General features: G+C 55.6%; 1 protein-coding gene and 2 long non-coding RNA genes across 3 annotated transcripts in view; all 3 read left to right on the top strand.

Moving 5' to 3' along the window:
* The first annotated feature begins 546 nt into the window (after nt 1-546).
* Nucleotides 547-17,133, top strand: part of LOC108642126 (zinc finger and SCAN domain-containing protein 2-like) — a 34,964-nt gene continuing 18,377 nt past the window's right edge. Inside the window, exon 1 of the mRNA XM_029959028.1 lies at nt 547-1,268. Coding sequence (XP_029814888.1) covers nt 626-1,268 — 643 coding nt within the window. The 5' untranslated portion in view covers nt 547-625. The remainder of the gene's footprint in view (nt 1,269-17,133) is intronic.
* Nucleotides 6,582-12,403, top strand: LOC108644031. Its single transcript, XR_001923094.2, has 3 exons — nt 6,582-6,703; nt 6,849-6,928; nt 12,352-12,403. It is a non-coding gene; the product is annotated as an uncharacterized LOC108644031 (long non-coding RNA).
* LOC108642151 lies at nt 12,399-13,385 on the top strand. Its single transcript, XR_003915698.1, has 3 exons — nt 12,399-12,472; nt 12,786-12,875; nt 13,280-13,385. It is a non-coding gene; the product is annotated as an uncharacterized LOC108642151 (long non-coding RNA).

The following is a 17,133-nucleotide window of genomic DNA, read 5'->3' as shown; positions in this document are numbered from 1 at the left end:
TGCCTTGGGCCCCCCAGGCAGGTGAGGAGGAAGTCAGTGTCCCTTTGGGCGGGTGTTGTGCTGGCTCTGTCAGCCCAGCATGGCCCCGGCTGCAGGACAACCCCGCTGGCGCCGCCGTCCTGCCGGGGCCGGAGTTGGGGGGATGTCCTTGGCCTTCCCTGTGGGCCGGAGGCAAATCCCCTGCCTGTCCTTCTTGCTTCCTGCCCCAGGCCCCGAGCTGAGGACGGAGAGCCCGGAGGACAAATCCCCCCGTGAGACCCTGGTGGGAGAGGCCGTTTTGAAGGGCTCCCCGGCGCAGGAAGGCAGCGGGGAGGAAAAGGGCCGGAGATCCCCCCGCAGGAGGGGCTCCAAAGCCAGCCCAGGGTGCTCTGAGGAGGAAAGAGCCAGCCTGTGCTGGGAAGGCGGCCGGAGCTTGAGGGGGAGCTCTGAGCTGGTGGTCCCTGAGCAGCCTCCCAGCAGGGAGAAGCCCTTCAGGTGTTTGGAATGTGGGAAGAGCTTTAGGAGCAGCACCAACCTCCTCACCCACCAGCACATCCACACTGGGGAACGGCCCTACAGGTGTGGGGAATGTGGGAAGAGCTTCACTGACAACTCCAACCTGATCCGACACCAGCGTATCCACACCATGGAACGGCCCCACACGTGTGGGGAATGTGGGAAGAGCTTCAGGCGAAAATCCCACCTCTTCACCCACCAGCGCATGCACACTGGGGAACGGCCCCACACGTGTGGAGAGTGTGGGAAGAGCTTCAATGACAGCTCTAACCTCCATGTGCACCGTCGCATTCACACCGGGGAACGGCCCTACAAGTGTGTTGAGTGTGGGGAAAGCTTCAGGATCAGCTCCAGCCTCCACACCCACCAGCTCATCCACACCGGGGAACGGCCCTACAAGTGCTTGGAATGTGGGAAGAGGTTTCAGACCAGCTCAGATCTCCTGAAGCACAAACCGACACACACAGGGGAGTGGGCCTTCCACTGCACTGACTGCGGGAAGGGCTTCAACCGGAACTCCACCCTTGTCACCCACCGGCGCATCCACACTGGAGAGAGGCCCTACAAGTGTGGGGAGTGTGGGAAGAGGTTTAAACGCAGCTCACATGTCATCCAGCACCAGCGGACACACACGGATGAGAGGCCCTTCCGCTGCACCGACTGCGGGAAGGGCTTCAACATGAACTCCAGCCTCATCACCCACCGGCGCATCCACACCGGGGAGAGGCCCTACAAGTGTGGGGAGTGTGGGAAGAGCTTCACCCAGAACTCTGCCTTGACCTCACACCAACGGACCCACCGGTAAGGGAAGCCCCGACTATGGGAAGAGCTTCGGTCGCTGCTTCCACCCTGAATGAAGCCCCTGATGGGGAGGCAACCCCTGGAGTCCAGTAACTGTCACTCCATCCCTTTCCACCACAAAGGGCCAGTCCCATTTCACAGGGGCACATTCTTCCAACCGAACCCTTCCTGGGGGGTGTGTCGAGATTCCTGCCTTGGCTGGGGACCTCCCAAGGTCCCTCCTGGAGGTTGAGAGCAGAGATCTCCCCCCGAGCGTTGGTCTGGGGGAGTTCCATCCATCTCTAATTAATAATCATTGCTTTTGTGCCAGCTTTAGTAGAATTGCTTCAACAATTGCTTTACTATAGAGCACTGTCCTATCTTATCCTGTACTCCTGGTAGTTTTAGTGTTTCTATTGTGCAGTAAATAATTCTTCTAAAAATCTGTGGTCTGATCATTTGTAATCCTAAATAATTCATTTCTATCAATAGATCTGATTTGCCATCATTAAAACCTGGGAAACAAAAGTGTTCAGTCCCACCTCTGTAATTTTTCTAAACTGCAACTGTTGTCATAAAGCAAGGCTGAGATTGGATCCAGCAGCCCCCAGCACCCCACAGTAAGTTGGGAGGTCAGGGGGGCTAGCCCCCTTTTGCAAACCCCCTTGTGCCCAAAGACCTCCATGGGACTGTTGGACCCACCAGACCACCCCCCCTTTTCCACACTTCTCCCTGTTCCTTCCACCTTTTCATGGTCCCCTCATCCTCAGCCCCCCCTTTGATCAGTTTAGGGGTCCTAACCCCTACTTTTTCCCCCCTCTCTCACCACTTCCATATCATCCCTCTAATTCCCCAGCCCTCTCATGCTCAGTTTGGGGTCCCACCACCCCTTTTGTCCCCTCTGACCCCCCTTTTCCCACTGACCATCCCCTTCCCACCCCCCGCTCACCCGAGAACTGCTCGCCCGGAGCCGGGGGGGCTCCCAGCACCACCAGTGCCCAGAGAAGTCCCCCCAGAGAAGGGGTTGGGTGGAGTCCTGGGTGGGCTTTGAGTGGGTTTGAGCATTACTGGGGGGCTATGTGGAGGTTTTGGGGAGTTCCCAGCACCTTTTGAGGTGAACGGGGTGCTTTATTGAGGGGCAGGTGCCCTCCCAAAGCCCCTCCAGAGCAGGTTGACACAGGGGGAACACAGGGGAATTCCCCACTCCAGATCCATCCTGGGGCCAGTTCTACCCCCCCCAAACTCGGCTCCACCCCTTGGGATTCCCCCAAGCCCCTCCTGCACTGCCCTTCAATAACTGGGACTGGGGAGAACTGGGAAGCTTTCCTGGGATCAGGAGTGGCAGCAGGGGAGGGGGGGACACACGACCCCCCAAAATCCTCACAGGGACAGGAGGGGTCCAGGCTGGGCCCGAGGCCCCGGGGAGGGGCTGCGGCCGCCGCCGGCTCAGGAGCTCTGTGGGGAGAGAAAAGGGGGTGACAGCGGGGTGGGGGGTCCCCGGGGGGGCACAGACGCTCTGGGGGGACACACGACCCCCTGGGACCCCCCTCACCTTCTGGCGCAGGTAGAAGCCGAGCCCCAGCGCCAGGGAGACGAAGGCCAAGAGGAAGCCCCCGGCCCCTCCTTGGCAGCAATTGCTCAGGCTGATGGAGCCCGGCAGGGCCGGGGCCGCCGGCGGTGTCCGATCCCGGCAGGAAGCGGGGAGGGCCCGGCGGGGTCTGAGAGAAATAAATCAAGGCAGAGCTCTCTCTTTTGCCCTCTGGGCAGTGACCATCAAGAGCTGTCCCTGCTTCACAGGAGAAGCTCCGCAGACTTCAACAAAGTCTGTGGAAGAATCTCCTCTAGGAAAGTTGGCCCTGGGCTTTTATGCTTATCCAGTGATGGATCTCCAGTCACATATTCCCAGGTCAGTGAGCAGCTGATCTGTCAAACTCTGCTTCCAAAAGCAGCATGTGTATTGGAAGGTTGGGGAACGAGGCTGGGTTTGGCACAATTTAACACTAAACCAACCCCTTGGCACCAGCAGTAACTCCCCACAGAGAACTTGCAGTGCTTGCATTCTCCCATCAGATTCTTTTCCAGGTAGAACATCCTGCTACAAGGGGTCTGTTACCACCCACCCCAGAAAGGGGGGGGGTAACCAGGTTCTTATTAATAAATCCCTTGGGGTGGATTTGAGTGAAATGAAACTAAATAATTAATGTTTGAAAACATATATATGTAGGGTTTAATTTAGAACACTTTTGTTTCAAAGGTAAACAGTAATATTGCCATTTTGGGTGTTATCATCTATATCTCTCATCTACAGCAATATGGCATAAAGAGAACCTTTAGGGAAAATGCATAAGGGAGAGAAAGAAAGACAGGATAAGGGTAAGGGAGAGTAAAGGAAAGCAAAGCTGAGAGTGGAAAGATGTCTATAGTCACCGCCCACGGGGTCCAGCGATGGAACTTGGGAGTTGCAGCTCCAATGTCTGTCAGTTGAAGTGGTGGCCTTGATCCATTGGGGGTGGGGGAGGGAAGCCCCCACACTCCAAGAAGTTATGAGTTATTATATCCATGGATGGTGTCCCGGGCCATGCCTCGAGCCTCCAAGGTCTGCTGGGCCTGCGCAGAGTTCCCGTGAGGGGCCTGGTAAACACGGCTCTTCTCACCTTTTCAGGGCTTGACACCTTCAGCAGCACTGGCAGGGGGGATGGGTCCAGCTGCCTCTTCCCAGCGTGCAAAAGTGCCCTGGCAATCCCAGAATGCATAAATCATTGTGGCAGTTTGAGAACCTCAAAAATCCAATTTCCAAGTCCTAGCCCCCCCTCCCCCAATTTGTTTCAGTGTGAGAGGGTTTTCAGACAAAACACAGCTCAGTATGGGGGGAAAGGAATTATATTACAGTTTATTACTTACACAAATAAATACTATAATACATTATATACACAATTTTAACTCTCTCTCCTATGGAAAAGCAATATATTTACATTAGATCAAATCCCTCCTTTCCCTCCGATAAAAGTTCTGAAGGGAAGATGAAAAGATCCTTTCCACTTTCAGGGCAGCAGTGTCTCTCCTCTTCAAGGCAGCAGTCATAGCTGGATTTGTCAGAACTGGAAAATCTCTCTCTCTCTCCATTACAACACAGGGGTCTTCTCTCACCCCTCGGCCCTTCAGCTCCAGCTGGTCTCTCTCCCATGGACTGCGAAAGCAGGGACAAGGCTCACCTCTCCACAGTCATATCACGGGGTACTGGGCACCCCTGACAGTCCCTTCCTCAGGGGATTCAAGTTCCTCCTGAGTCAGAACGTTTAGGGCTTTCAGTTCAGTTTTTGCCCCAAGTGTTCTAGCAGAGCTCCTTTGCTCCGTCTCAAACTGTCAGCATGGCGAAGGGGGGCAGGAAGGCCTCTTCCCCCCTCCACATTCCTCCTGGCTGTCCTACTCCAGCTCCAGGACATCTCTGAGCTTCTCAGCTTCTCTCTCTCTCTCTCTCTAGTTGCTGCTGCATTTCAGGACTCCCTTCAGGTGGAAGTCCACCCCCTCCTCCCAAGAGGGGTCTCAAAGGGTTTGTAGAAATAAAGCCAGGCTCACCCCAAACAGTCTCTGCTGAGCCTGGTGCTCTGTCTCTCCGTCGGGCATCTCTGTGTCTCTCAGCTTGGCTCTGTACCACCTCACTCCTGCTGACTGTCTTCTTGGCTCTCAGCCACAGCTCTCTGTTCGGTGCTGTCTCTGCCGCCGCTCCTGCTGCCCACTCACAGTGGAGAAAAACTCCCTTGGCTCTTGGCCACAGTACTCGGCCCAGTTTAACACTGTTCCGACTTTCTACAGCCCCAGAAGGGGGGCTGGGGGGTCTTGGCCCCCAGCGGGGCTCCCTGGCCCCTCTCTCTCCTCGTGGTCTCAGACCAAGACTGCTGCTCTTCTTTCAGCTACGTAATCTCTTCTTTTCCAGCCTGTTGTGATATGTTTAATTTTGCAGGGGTGCTGATTGGGTCAACACCAAGAATACCACCTCCTGGGGTTAACCACTTTCCAACTCCAGGGGAAAACCCTTTTTAACCCAGGACAGTCATGAACCATTTCAGTCTCTGACACTCCTCACCTTGGCCAGTCAGTTCTTGGGAATAGCCCTGGCAGCCCAGCCCCCAAGGGCACACGATGTGCTGCTGGGCTGGAGAGGACCCTCCTCAGCCTGGGCAGCAGGGCTGCAGGGGGGGATTCCCTGACCCTCCCCAGATGGGCCCTTCCTGCCCACCAGCTCCTGCTCCAAAGGGCTCCCACACAGCCTGGGCCACTTGTCCCACTTGGGCACTTGAGCTGCCCCAGGGCATCTCTGGGCAGTGGCCAGCTCTGGGACTGCTCTGGCAAGTCATGGCCTGAAGCCACGAGTGTGGAATTTAGGAGACACTTGAAACCTCTGCAGAACAGAACTCTTGGTGGCCGCTGAAGGCTTCATGAACAGCATTGCCACATCTTTTCTTTTTTTTAAATTCAACAATTTTTTGTAGGTGAACACCAGGACTATGAGACTTGGAAAGAGCAGCTTTAGACACGGGCCCGCTGCAACAGCGACTTCCAGGATCGAGCAAAGCAGAAAAACAACGGCCACTTGAGTTATTTATTGTAGGGGTTGCCCCCCCGAGCTGTGTATTTTTCCCGACCCACGGGGGTTCCGAGGGTCAGCCATGATGTTGCCTGAAAGCTGGGACTGCTCAGGGCTGGAGCGTGGCCCCAGCACAGCCTCTCCCAAAGAAGGACAGGGCAGAGGGGCTCTGGGCTGTGGGCAGCGAGGGCCAGCTGGGCTGGCAGGAGGCAGCCGTGCTGTGGGAGCCTGGGCCTTTCCTGCCTGTCTACCATTGCCTTCCTCAGCCCGGGGCACTGGGGCTTTCCCGGGCATGGCAGCTCCTCTACCGGGCACCTTCCAGCAAGGAGCTGCAAGGGAAGGCTGTGCCAAGGCAGTGGGCAGAAAGTTGGGTGGAGGGCAGATATCCTTTGCTCCCTCCTCTCGCTGGACCCTCTGCAGCTCTCCCTGCTCTTTCCCCCCTTAGATGCCAGCTGGTTGCCCATCTACAAGGAGGAGCAGGAAGCTGTTGATTCCATCCTGGCCTTTGTCACCAGCCCCAACAAGGTAACTGCGGCCAGCTGGAGGGTGGCTGTGCTGCTGTCTGCTGGCAGGGGCTGTGCTGCCAGGCTGCTGGAGGGGTGCTGGCAGGGCAGGGCTGCTTCTCCTGCAGGGCACTGCACCCCCAGTGCTGCGGTCCCGCTGGCTGTGTCCGCCCACTCACAATCCATGTTTGTGTCTCTGACCCCTGGCTGGCAGGAGGAGAGAGACAAGGCCACATTTCTTCGGAGCATCTCCGTGCTGTGCTGAAGCGCCTTGAACCACGGCCTGACCCAGGGCTTGGATCTGTTCTGTGACATGTACCAGCTGTCAGAGAACATCAAGGTGAGGGCACTCTGGGCAATGTGGCCAAGGGTGCAAAGCCCCCTGGCACGGGCAGCCTGTGCGGACAGCGCTGGGGCGGGTCAGGGACTGGAGGCCCTGGGTACTGGCAGCTGCCAGCAGGTGCCATCCCGGTTGTGCTCTGCAGGCGCTGCTGGAAGAAGAGCCAAGGGACCACCTGTGCACAGACCTTCGGCATCTTTCCATGCTGGGTCTGGAGAAATTGAGGTACCTGCCTGTAGGGAATTGGCTATAGAACACGGCTTGCCTAGGCCGTGGGAACATCTTAAATAGCGAGGTTACAGTGCCCTTGTACCATGTTAGCTGGCTGGTAAACAGGACATTGTGATTAGCAAAACAAAAAGCAACTGAGTGCCACCTGTGTCAACAAAGGAAGAGAGTAAGAGGTGAGATCAACATTTAAGCAGAGCCAATAATGAGCTTAACCTTTGCAACATGTATGAGCTAATTATAAAGCATATATTAAGCTGTTAGCAATGATCAATAAACGAAGCTAGCTGATTCTCATATTGAGGGTCCCTCTCTTCCCTTGTCCGACAAATGGCGCCGAGCAAGGGACAATAAACGAGGATCCTGCAGAGTTTTGCACGGAACCCGCGGTCCCCGAAGATTGAACAGGGGCTAAGTTAAATCCGCAGCCCCAGGGGCTAAGTTAAATCTGCGGCCCCAAGGGCTAAGTTGAATCGGCGGTCCCCGAAACCTGAACAGGGGGTAAGTTAAATCTGCACTCCCCGAAGCCACGGTCTGACGCAGTAACCGGTCGGTCTTGCAGCAGCACAAGAGGCGAAAGAGCTGGACTCCGTGCCCCAGGCGACCTTACAGGAGGGTCCTGGCCGACAACACCGCCGACGTCTTGTAAAGAGCTGCAAAGCGCGCTGAAGATTTATAGGTATGGAAAGACAAGCGGTGCTTTTATTACTCCAGTGCTTTTTAGAAAAGCAGGGACTTAAGGGTATAGCTTTGAAAAAAGAATTACCAAGATTGCTTACGACGAGGGTTGCTAAAAGTTGTTCTGTGGACCCTAATATAGTTTTTGATGAAAGAGAATGGAGATATTATGAGGTTAAGTTGTGGGAGGTTGCCGCGGAGACGGAGCTCAGTGTAACATGACAGAAGTGGAGAAGCTGCCAGGCCAGCCAGACAAAACGCCTGGACAGGTGAGCCACCGAGAACAAGAGGGATCTAATGTTGTATCTATATGGAAATCTATCCTGCTTAAAAAAGGAAGAAAAATTAGACGAACTGGCTTTGCGGCAGATGCTGCTTTCATGTAAGGGCCAGGGATATGCAGCGAACACTGTAACTACCTTTACTATCTCTACTTGGAAAGAACTTAGTGATAAGCTCTTTACTGCTGCCTCTAAGGGAGAAAAAGTTGCTGCTTCCCTCCTTACAACTTGGCGATCGTTATCTGGAACAGTAAAAGACATTAAAGCACAGTCTGAAGACATTAGAATGCTACTAGATACCATCATACGGAGAAATCGTGCAAAAAGGGAGTCGAGCGGAGTTGAAGAGAGCCGGAGCGGGACAAGAAATCACGGATCGGAGCCGGGGACAACCGAGCGGCCCCGCCAACATGAACGCGGTGCTAGCATCTCGGCAGTGCATATCCAGGACGATCGGAGATGACGGCTGCAGTGTGAAAGTACTGCTGATGGACCAGAGATGAACTTTACGAACACTATGACTGAGTTCCACCTTAAGACATTTCCAGCTTTTCATCTGAGCTGTGCTGCGGGACTGCGCTGCGCGTTTGTGGCTGTGTTCACGGCGCTGTGTGCTTGCGCCGCCGTGCTGAGTGAACACGGGGCGGCGCCGGGTCTGTCCGCGGCTGTGCGGGTGTCTACTGGGGGGGGCCGCGGGCAGCGGGCAGTGACGGTGGTCGCGCTCCTGTCGTGGCCCGCTGCGGAGCGCTTCCAGGATGCGCAGAGCCGGGGCCGGTGATATCACTCGGAGCGCTCCCGGATGCCGCAGGGCCGGGGCCAGTGATATTCGCTGCGGAGACGCTCCCGAATCCTGCAGGGCCGGGGCCGTGAAATATCGCTCGGAGCGGTGCGCGGCCCCCGGCTCGGAGCGGTTGCGCCCGTGCACGTGCACGCACGGCGGCCCCGGGCGCGGCGGCGGCGGGGGGCTCTGTGTGCCGCACTGGCTGACAGCTTGGTCCCGGGAGGGTGTGCGTTTCCCTTTCCCTTCTTTGCAGCGAGTGTTGTTTTCCCTGGTAGCGCGCTCCTCTTCCTAGAGCGCGAGTTAATGACGGTAGCAAAAGCTTTGGGGGGTGCAGCTGGGGGAGGGGGAAAGCTGTTTCTCCTTTTCCCCGTTACACCAATCACCCCCTCTCTGAAACTGTTTGCAGCTGTTCTCTCCCTCTCCTATGTTTTTGTCTTAAGCAAATCCTGTGATTAAGTTCCTTCTGATCTCTCTGGGTGAGCCCAGCCCCTTCTCCCCCTCCTTCGTCCTTCGGCAATGAGGGGCGTGGGGGAGGCAAAGACGGTAAAACACGGAAAAAAGGGAAAAGAGAAAAAACAACTTAAAATTAACAATATCCCAATTTATAAATCAGATAAGATTGCTGTTTTTACAGCAATAGGTGTTAAGCATGCAGCGTGCTCGTGGCATTCTCAAATGTTTTCTCCAAAAACAGAAAGGGAGACTGACGAAAAATCCTTTGAAGCAAGATTAGAAATAATGCAACATCCGTGCTTAGCTTTTTGGATATTACAGAAGGTTATTAAGAATTTCCTATAGCTTGCTATTTTGCTTCTCTTACATGAAATTTGGCTGTTTCCCCCAGGGGCAGGGTGCAGGTAGAAGATTTGGAGACAGAACGATGAGACAGAAGGGGACATAGTCTTGCCCCCTGCAAAAGTAGTTTTATTGCCTTTATGACAGAATATCATTGCTCTATGAGAAGGGTTGAAGATTTCCAAGGTAATATTCTGTTCTTTCTTGCTGTATTTGTCTTTTACATGGAGAGTTATGCAGGATTTGCAGATTGCTGATGATGGCTATGCCATAAATTTCCTTTGAATTATGAAACTGATAAGAAGTGCACAGCCAATGACTACTTGAAAATGTGTGTGTGATTGAGGAGAGTGTTTGAGGTGATCACCTGAATGCATGAGTGGAAAAAGATTGTGTGAAAGAGAAAAGCTACATGAATGTGTGACTGTGTAAACTTAAAAATACCTTCTGCCGGTGTCAAGATTTTAGAGATGTGTAACATGATTCTGTTGAACCATAGTGACTCCTTATCCTGAATGGTATATGAATTCTTCAAATTCCCACCATGAGTGATGAGGTTTTAGTTATTTCTAGACTAGCCCTGTCCGGCTAGCTGTTTGATCTGAACTGAGGTTAAATAAGAGGTTCTTACATAAATTTGGTGTTCTATTTCTGCCTTGTTTCAGAAATTTATGCAAGTTAAGTCTCAGGTGGAGTTTTTCCACTGCTGTTGTTCCTTAGCTGTGTAAGCTGCGCAGGAGACCACTAGTTTTAGAGCGAGTAAAAATCATAAGCCAGCAAACATTAGTGCAGACTGCAAGGTTGGCAGAGCCCGAAACAAAATACACCACTATGCATCCAGGTGCCCGGGAACCATTCTTACAATTTGTGGAAAAGCTGCAAGATGCTGTAGAGAAACAAGTTTTGTGACAGATACAGAAGTTGCTAGTTACATAACTAGCTAGAGATAATGCAGGCTTGTGCCGGGGTGAGGTCCTTAGACCATCAAATAATTGCATTTGCATCTGCTATGGCAGTTAGTGAGAGTCGTTTTGAGCTTTTCTGTGTTTTCCAGGATTTAAATCAGGAGTTGTCGATGTTGCTGCCTTACTTGTTCAGCTCCTTGCGGGGGGGCCTTTAGGCTGTCAAGGCCATCCTGTGTGCTTTCTCAAAGAACATTTGCAGTGTTGTGGATAGTGTATCTTCAGGCCTCCTGGCTGGAGGCCAGAGTAGACCAGTTATGCCAAGTCTTAATTTTCAAGCGTTGTTTGTACTCTAAAGAACTCCTTTGCAGAGGATTGTTCCAGCAAGTTTCCTATGCTTCGATCCAGTGCAGTTTCATAGTTTTTTACCTCTTTTACAGTTTTGAGAAAAACACGCTGTGCTTGGCCAAAAGCCTCCTTTAAGCTGATGGTCTTGTGGTCACTGTGGGAGCTGGGGGCGGAGGGCAGCGTGCAGGTGTGGACCTTGTCCGTCTCACAGTAGCATTCCAGCAGTTTACTGTGCTGGGGGATTTCCTCTCAGCCAAAACCTGGGCACCACAGAGCCCCACCAGGACGTAATTTTTTCTGAGTGTTCTTTGTGCTGTGCTTACTCAGGTGGGCTTGGCACAGGGAGACCTTGCAGGTCAGGCAAGTCTTCATGGCTGAACGGGGGCCTGTGGGGTAAAGGCAGAGTGGGCACTGGGAAGGGCCCTGCTGGCATATTTCTGTTCCTTCTGTATGCATGCACTCCTTGCAGAAGCTGTGACCACACCCCAGAGACATAGGGTTCCTGTAAATGTCCAGGCAGATGGGGCATGTCAGTTCGTCCTTCAGCCTGGCCTCAGCACCCACCTCGGCCATGTTGCCTGAGCTTCGTGACAGGGCTGAGAGCAAGGAGGAGGGCACTGGTGAGGAACTGAGAGCACAGCATACAGAAGCCTTCAGATGTCGATTTAGCTTAATTCATTCTATTGCTCGCTCAGTTGTTGTCTCTTGTCCGGATTGTCGTCGTGCTTGTACTGTCTATTTTAGTACTAACCCTCGAGGTCTTACTCTGGCAAAAGATCCCCAAGAATTAGGTTTAATGAGATCACTGTCTGTACATAACACAAGTGGTAATGGGACTCAAACCTGTTTTATGTTGAGATTATTTCAATCTAGATTAAGTGTTTATCAAAACCACGACTTGCCCAGCTGGCACAAACTGCCTAGCCTGTACACAAAAGAACTGTAGAGCCTGAGTGAAACAGTAGAACACACAAAGAAAGTAACAGTAACAACTAGTCCTATAGACTTGTAGCTTCAATCTATTTTTGGTTCTATGTCTGAATAAGTTTTAAGTTTTGTTAAAGAAAAGCCTATGATGGTTGTTGACAATTGTTGTAATTTTAGTAATAGTTCATATTGCTTTTTCTTGTATTGTTAAATGTGTAAGTGCTATAACAGAGAAAACATTATTAGCCCAGAATAAAAAAACAGGGGTATTTGTAGGGAATTGGCTATAGAACACGGCTTGCCTAGGCCGTGGGAACATCTTAGATAGTGAGGTTACAGTGCCCTTGTACCCTGTTAGCTGGCTGGTAAACAGGACATTGTGATTAGCAAAACAAAAAGCAACTGAGTGCCACCTGTGTCAACAAAGGAAGAGAGTAAGAGGTGAGATCAACATTTAAGCAGAACCAATAATGAGCTTAACCTTTGCAATATGTATGAGCTAATTATAAAGCATATATTAAGCTGTTAGCAATGATCAATAAACGAAGCTTGCTGATTCTCATATTGAGGGTCCCTCTCTTCCCTTGTCCAACACCTGCCCATCTGTCACGGCCCCCCCGGCCCAAAGGTCCGATGCCACCTGCACGAGTCGTCGAGGGGCTGCTCCCAGCACCCGTGGGCAACCAGTGTCCTGCCCTCTCCCTGCAGCTTGGTGGACACAGCGCTGGAGGGCAAAGCCAAAAACCTCCTCTGCACGTGTTTCTCAAGTGTCTTCTGGTTGCCTGCAGAGAAGGAAATGCCAAAAGGGGACCTTGCCCTCTACATCAAGGTAAGTGCTGGGTGAGCTCCAGGGGCCTCCAGCCCCTCTGGCCTGCTCCCTGGCTACCCCATCGTGCCACAGGAGCAGGGATCCCAGGCAGGGCAGGGTCTTTCCCACCCTCGTGCCTCTGTCCCCTTCCCGTGGGCCTGGCTGCATCCCGTGCCACAGGCTGCTCTGCCCTCGCAGATTGTCTATGCCCATGTCTCTCCCGGGAAGTGTGGGCATCCTCCTCCTCCTCCTGTGGCACAGGGGATTCAGATGGCTCTCCTGGGGCTGGGAGGAACAGCAGAATGACTGCCACTGCTCTCTGTGTTCCTTGCAGACCCTGAACTCCATGGACAGCATGCTGAGGACAATGGTGCTCAGCTTTCCTGCCTCTGAAGTCAGTGACGAGCTGCAGGGCATCTTGGAGGTCTGGCACAAGCAAAAAGGGGGGAGTCCCAGGGCTGTTCCTCAGCCTGGAGGGGAGAGTTTGCCCACTCCTGACTGAGTGGTGCCCAGAGCAGTGCTGAACAGGCAGAGTGCCCTGCAGGGAGGGTGCCCACCTCCTGTGGGGAAGCAGGGGCTGGCCCCAGGCTCTCGTGGAGCACAGGGGCTGCAGAGGGTGGCACCTGCCCTCCTCCTTGGCCATGAGGTTGGCTCTGAGGCCTTTGTGCCCGACCTGGGCAGGAATCCAGGGGCAGACACCCCACTGCAGGCTTTGCTGGAGGGGAGAGGAAACCTTGAGGGATGGGGCGAGCGGGGTCCAGCAGCGGAGCTGTGCTGCTGGTGTTGGAGTCTGCTCCCAGGGCTCACCAGCAGCTTCTCTTGTCCCAGCTGCTGCTGGACTTCACCAGATGCAAGGGAGAGGCTGTGAGGGAGAGGGCCATGGCAAGGATTGATGTGCTGACCTGTGTGCTGTCCGACTATTCCACTCTGCAGGTAAGGACCAGGCCCCCTCCAGCCAGGCCATACCCCCATCCCTGCTGCTCTCCATGCCAGGGCTGCTGCCCACATGGCTGCTCTGAGAGATGGGGACGCAGGGCTTTGCAAAGCCTGGACTCTCCAGCAATCCAGCCCTGGGCAGACTCTTGGGAGGGGGGCTTTGGCACCACCTTTGTGCCCTCAGCCCTTCTGCTCATGCCTCCCTCATCCAGGCCCATGCCAACGTCACAAGAGGCATTTCTGGACTTGTCTACTCTGGGGAGATCCAGCTCCCAGTCCTAGGAAAGCTGCTGGGGCATCTCATCCTTTTCCTGTTCTCTGAGGAGCAGACAAGCTGTGCAGCTTTCCGTGCTCTTTTTGCCCTGGCTGAGTAAAAAAAGGCAGAGCAGTGCTGGGCTTCATTGCTCTGCACACAGACATCTCCTGAGAGATCTGCTTCCTGACCCCCTTTGCCCCTTCCAGCTGCTTTCCAGAGCTTCCCAGCTGCCACTTTGCTGCAGAAGCTGAGTGCTCTGCTCAAGGCCAGGATCTGTTTGCTGCTGCTCTCCTTCCTCCCCTTCCTTTCAGGAGCTTGCAGCCCACTGGTTTGTGGGTCCCACAGCCAAAGCCCCTCTTGACTTCCCTGTCCCAAAGCCATGTCTTCCCTGGTGGGGAAGAGCAGATCCCCCACCCTGGCTGGTCCCTCCAGTGCCTGTAGCAAGAAGTTGTTCCTGATGCCCTCCCAAAATCCTGGACTGCTCCTGTCCTGCCCCCTTGCCAGCAGATGCCAGGGCAGTTTGGTGAGCTTGCTGGCAAAGCTGCTCTGCCTTCCTGACTCTTGTGTGTTTGCCCTGGTGTTTAGTTGAATCCAGGCTAAAGGACAGAGCAGACCAAGTCCACCGGGAAGCCGTGACCACCTCCGCGCTGTGTTCTCTGAGCCCCAGGGACTGTGCCAAGGTAAGGAGCTGTGCCCTTGCTGGGACTCCTGTCCGTGGCACCAGCAGGGCACTGGTGTGAGCCAAAGGACCCCACAGCAGTGGGGCTGGCGTGCACTCAGCTCCCTGGGGAGAGGGTTCCTGCCATCCTTGAGCAGGGACAGCACGAGGGCTGCACTCCAGTGGCCCAGCAGCAGCTTCAGCCCCAGCAGGAGCTCCAGTGCTCCTGGCCACCAGCAAGTCCCTGGTTCTCGGTGGGGCCAGCAGCCTGTGCCCATGAGCCCTCCTCCCCCAGCAGGAGGGCCCTCTCTGCTCATCTTCTGCCATGCAGGGACTGCAGGCACTGCTGCCAGCTTTGCTGCGGGCACTAGGTGCTGGGCAATGACAGCTACCCTGCAGCCCAGCCCTGCGAGCAGCACTTGGAGCCAGCTCCACTCCCCTGGGCTCTCCTGGGATGGCTTCTGGGCCGTGCAGCCCAGTGCTGCTTCTTCTGGGATGTGAGGCCGGAGCTGCTGCCCTCCCTGCAGCCATGATCACGGCCCTCTGCACTGTGGGCAGGGAGCTGCTGTTTGCAAAGCTCCCTTTTCCTGCTTCCTGCCAGGAGTGCAGCGAGCTGCGAGAGCTCTCCATCCGCATGCTCACAGAGCTGCTGCAGTTGGTGGTCCGCAGGGATGAGAAGAGGATGAGGAAGGAGGTGTGGCGAGCACTGGTGCCTCTCCTCTTCCGCATGAGCGACCAGGTCCCCAGCGTGGCCAAGGTACAGGTTTGAAGGCTGAGCCCTGACACACAGAGGGCTGAGCTGACACCCCCAGGGCTCCTGGGCATCGGGGCAAGGGCTGCTGGCAGTGGGCAGCGCTCCCCCAGCACAGCCCGTGGGAAGGTCCGTGCGGAGCCAGCGCCAGCAGGGCCGGAGAAGCTGGCACGGCCCTGTGCAACACCTGCCCTGCCTGCTCCTGCAGGGCTCAGCAGCAGCCCGTGACCACCATGGCCTGAGCAGGGGCATCCCCACAGGCTGTGTCAGAGGCCAGGCCTTTGAGCTTCCACGCCTGTCCCCCAGGGTTGTCCCTAAAAGGTTCCCAGACATTTGGGCTAGGGCATGTCCCAGCTTCCTAAAGGTGGGATCCCCCCAGGAACAAAGCCAAGATGTCTCCTTGCCCAGGCCCCCGTGCTATCCCTGAGCTCATGCTGTCCTGCAGGCCTCCAGGGAAGCCCTTCTTGCTGCCGCCGAGCTGCTGAAGTGGAAGACGCTCAAGCACCTGCTGCAGAGAGAGCGGCTGTGGGAGCTTGGAGCGTGCTTGGTAAGGACAAGCTGAGGGGCCCGGGCTGGGGGAGGGCTGCCCCCATCCCATGTCTGGGCTGGGGGCTCTGCAGCTGGGCAGAGCCTGGAGCTGCATCCCTGTTGCTGCCCTCAAGAACAGAGCCCCAGGGGCTCTTCTGCTGGCCCCTGTCCCCTCCCTGTAGCCAGCAGGAGGGGAGGCCTCTCCGTCCCAGGAGGTGCTGGCGGGAGGCACTGCTCCAGCCAACTGCCCCAGTGACAGCCCTGGAGAGACATGCCTTGTTCTCTCTGCAGCTTCAGAACAGCAGGAGCAGGGCTGAAGACTTCATCCACCAGAGCCTGCCCTACCTGCAGGACCCTCAGGCCAACGTGCGCCTGGCGGCCGTCAGGTTCATTGGTGAGTGCCAGCCCCTGCGGTGCCTCTGGGGCAGCCTGGCCCCTGTGCCACTGCTGCCCCAGCAACGAGGGGCAGTCCTGGGGCTACCCCAGCCCCGGCCACCCTGGGCAGGGCCTTACCTCCCTCTGCCAGCCCTGCCCACGCAGCGGGGCTTGGTGGCCGCCTTGCTCAGTCCCACTGCCCTGAGCTTCTGGGGGCTCCTGGGCTCAGCCCTACTGAGGGGGAGGAGGGTAGGACTGGGGGCCCTGCTGCTGGGAGCAGGCTGGGGAGCAGGGGCTAATGGAGCTCTGTGCCCAGGACTCATCACACGGCGCCTGAGGGAGCAGACCACGGAGAGTCAGGCTGACATCCTGAGCGGTGAGTGGGGAGCGCGGTCTGTTGGGAATCCAGAGGTTCTCTGCAGATGGGGGGTTTTATCTGGGTTCTGTTTCTTTCCCTCACAGCGCTTCAGCCCTTGGAGAGAGACTGGGACATCTCTGTCAGCTCCCTGGCAGCTCGGACAGCCTCCATTCTGAGGAGTCCTTTCGTGCAGCAAAGACCAAGAGGCCTCCTGCGAGCACTGCGCTGCTGCTGGCCGTGAGCCCGGCAGAGGTGTAGCTTGCCTTGGCTAAAGGACTGGGGCTGAATAAAGTTGCAACAACGTGCCCAAAGCCCTGGTGTCCTTCAGCTGCACGGTGCTGAGTGTGCCGAGCTGACCGTGTCCTTCCTGGGCTGTCCCGCAGGCAGCGGGACGCTCCCCCCTCAGCACCCCTGGCCCCAGGCTTGTGGGACAAGCTGAGCCCTGGATGGGGCTTTCCCTGGGAGAAGCCGCCTTGGCTAAAGGACAAGCTGCTGCCTGAGCCTTCTCGCCCCATTTCAGGGCCACTGCCAATGTCACCCTGCCCTCTGCCAGTGTGAAGCTATTCCCTCTTGTCCTGTCACTCCAGGCCCTCGTCCAGAATCCCTCTCCAGCTCCCTTGGAGCCTCTTTTAGGCACTGGAAGGGGCTGGAAGGTCACCCCAAAACCTTCTCTTCTCCAGCCTGGGCAGCCACAGTTATCCCTGTGTCCCCACACGGTGCCCCACTCTGGGACCCCTGTGTCCTCCCACGCCCAGCACCCCAGGAGGTGGCACGGCAGCAAGCCCTGTGCTGCAGCCCTGTGTTGCTTTGGACCTGTCTT

Source organism: Manacus vitellinus, unplaced genomic scaffold (assembly GCF_001715985.3).
Source record: "Manacus vitellinus isolate BGI_N305 unplaced genomic scaffold, ASM171598v3 ctg7180002434758_pilon, whole genome shotgun sequence".
NCBI lineage: Eukaryota > Metazoa > Chordata > Aves > Passeriformes > Pipridae > Manacus > Manacus vitellinus.
The sequence above is the reverse complement of the archived record's forward strand: the minus strand, read 5'-3'. Positions and strand labels throughout refer to the sequence as shown.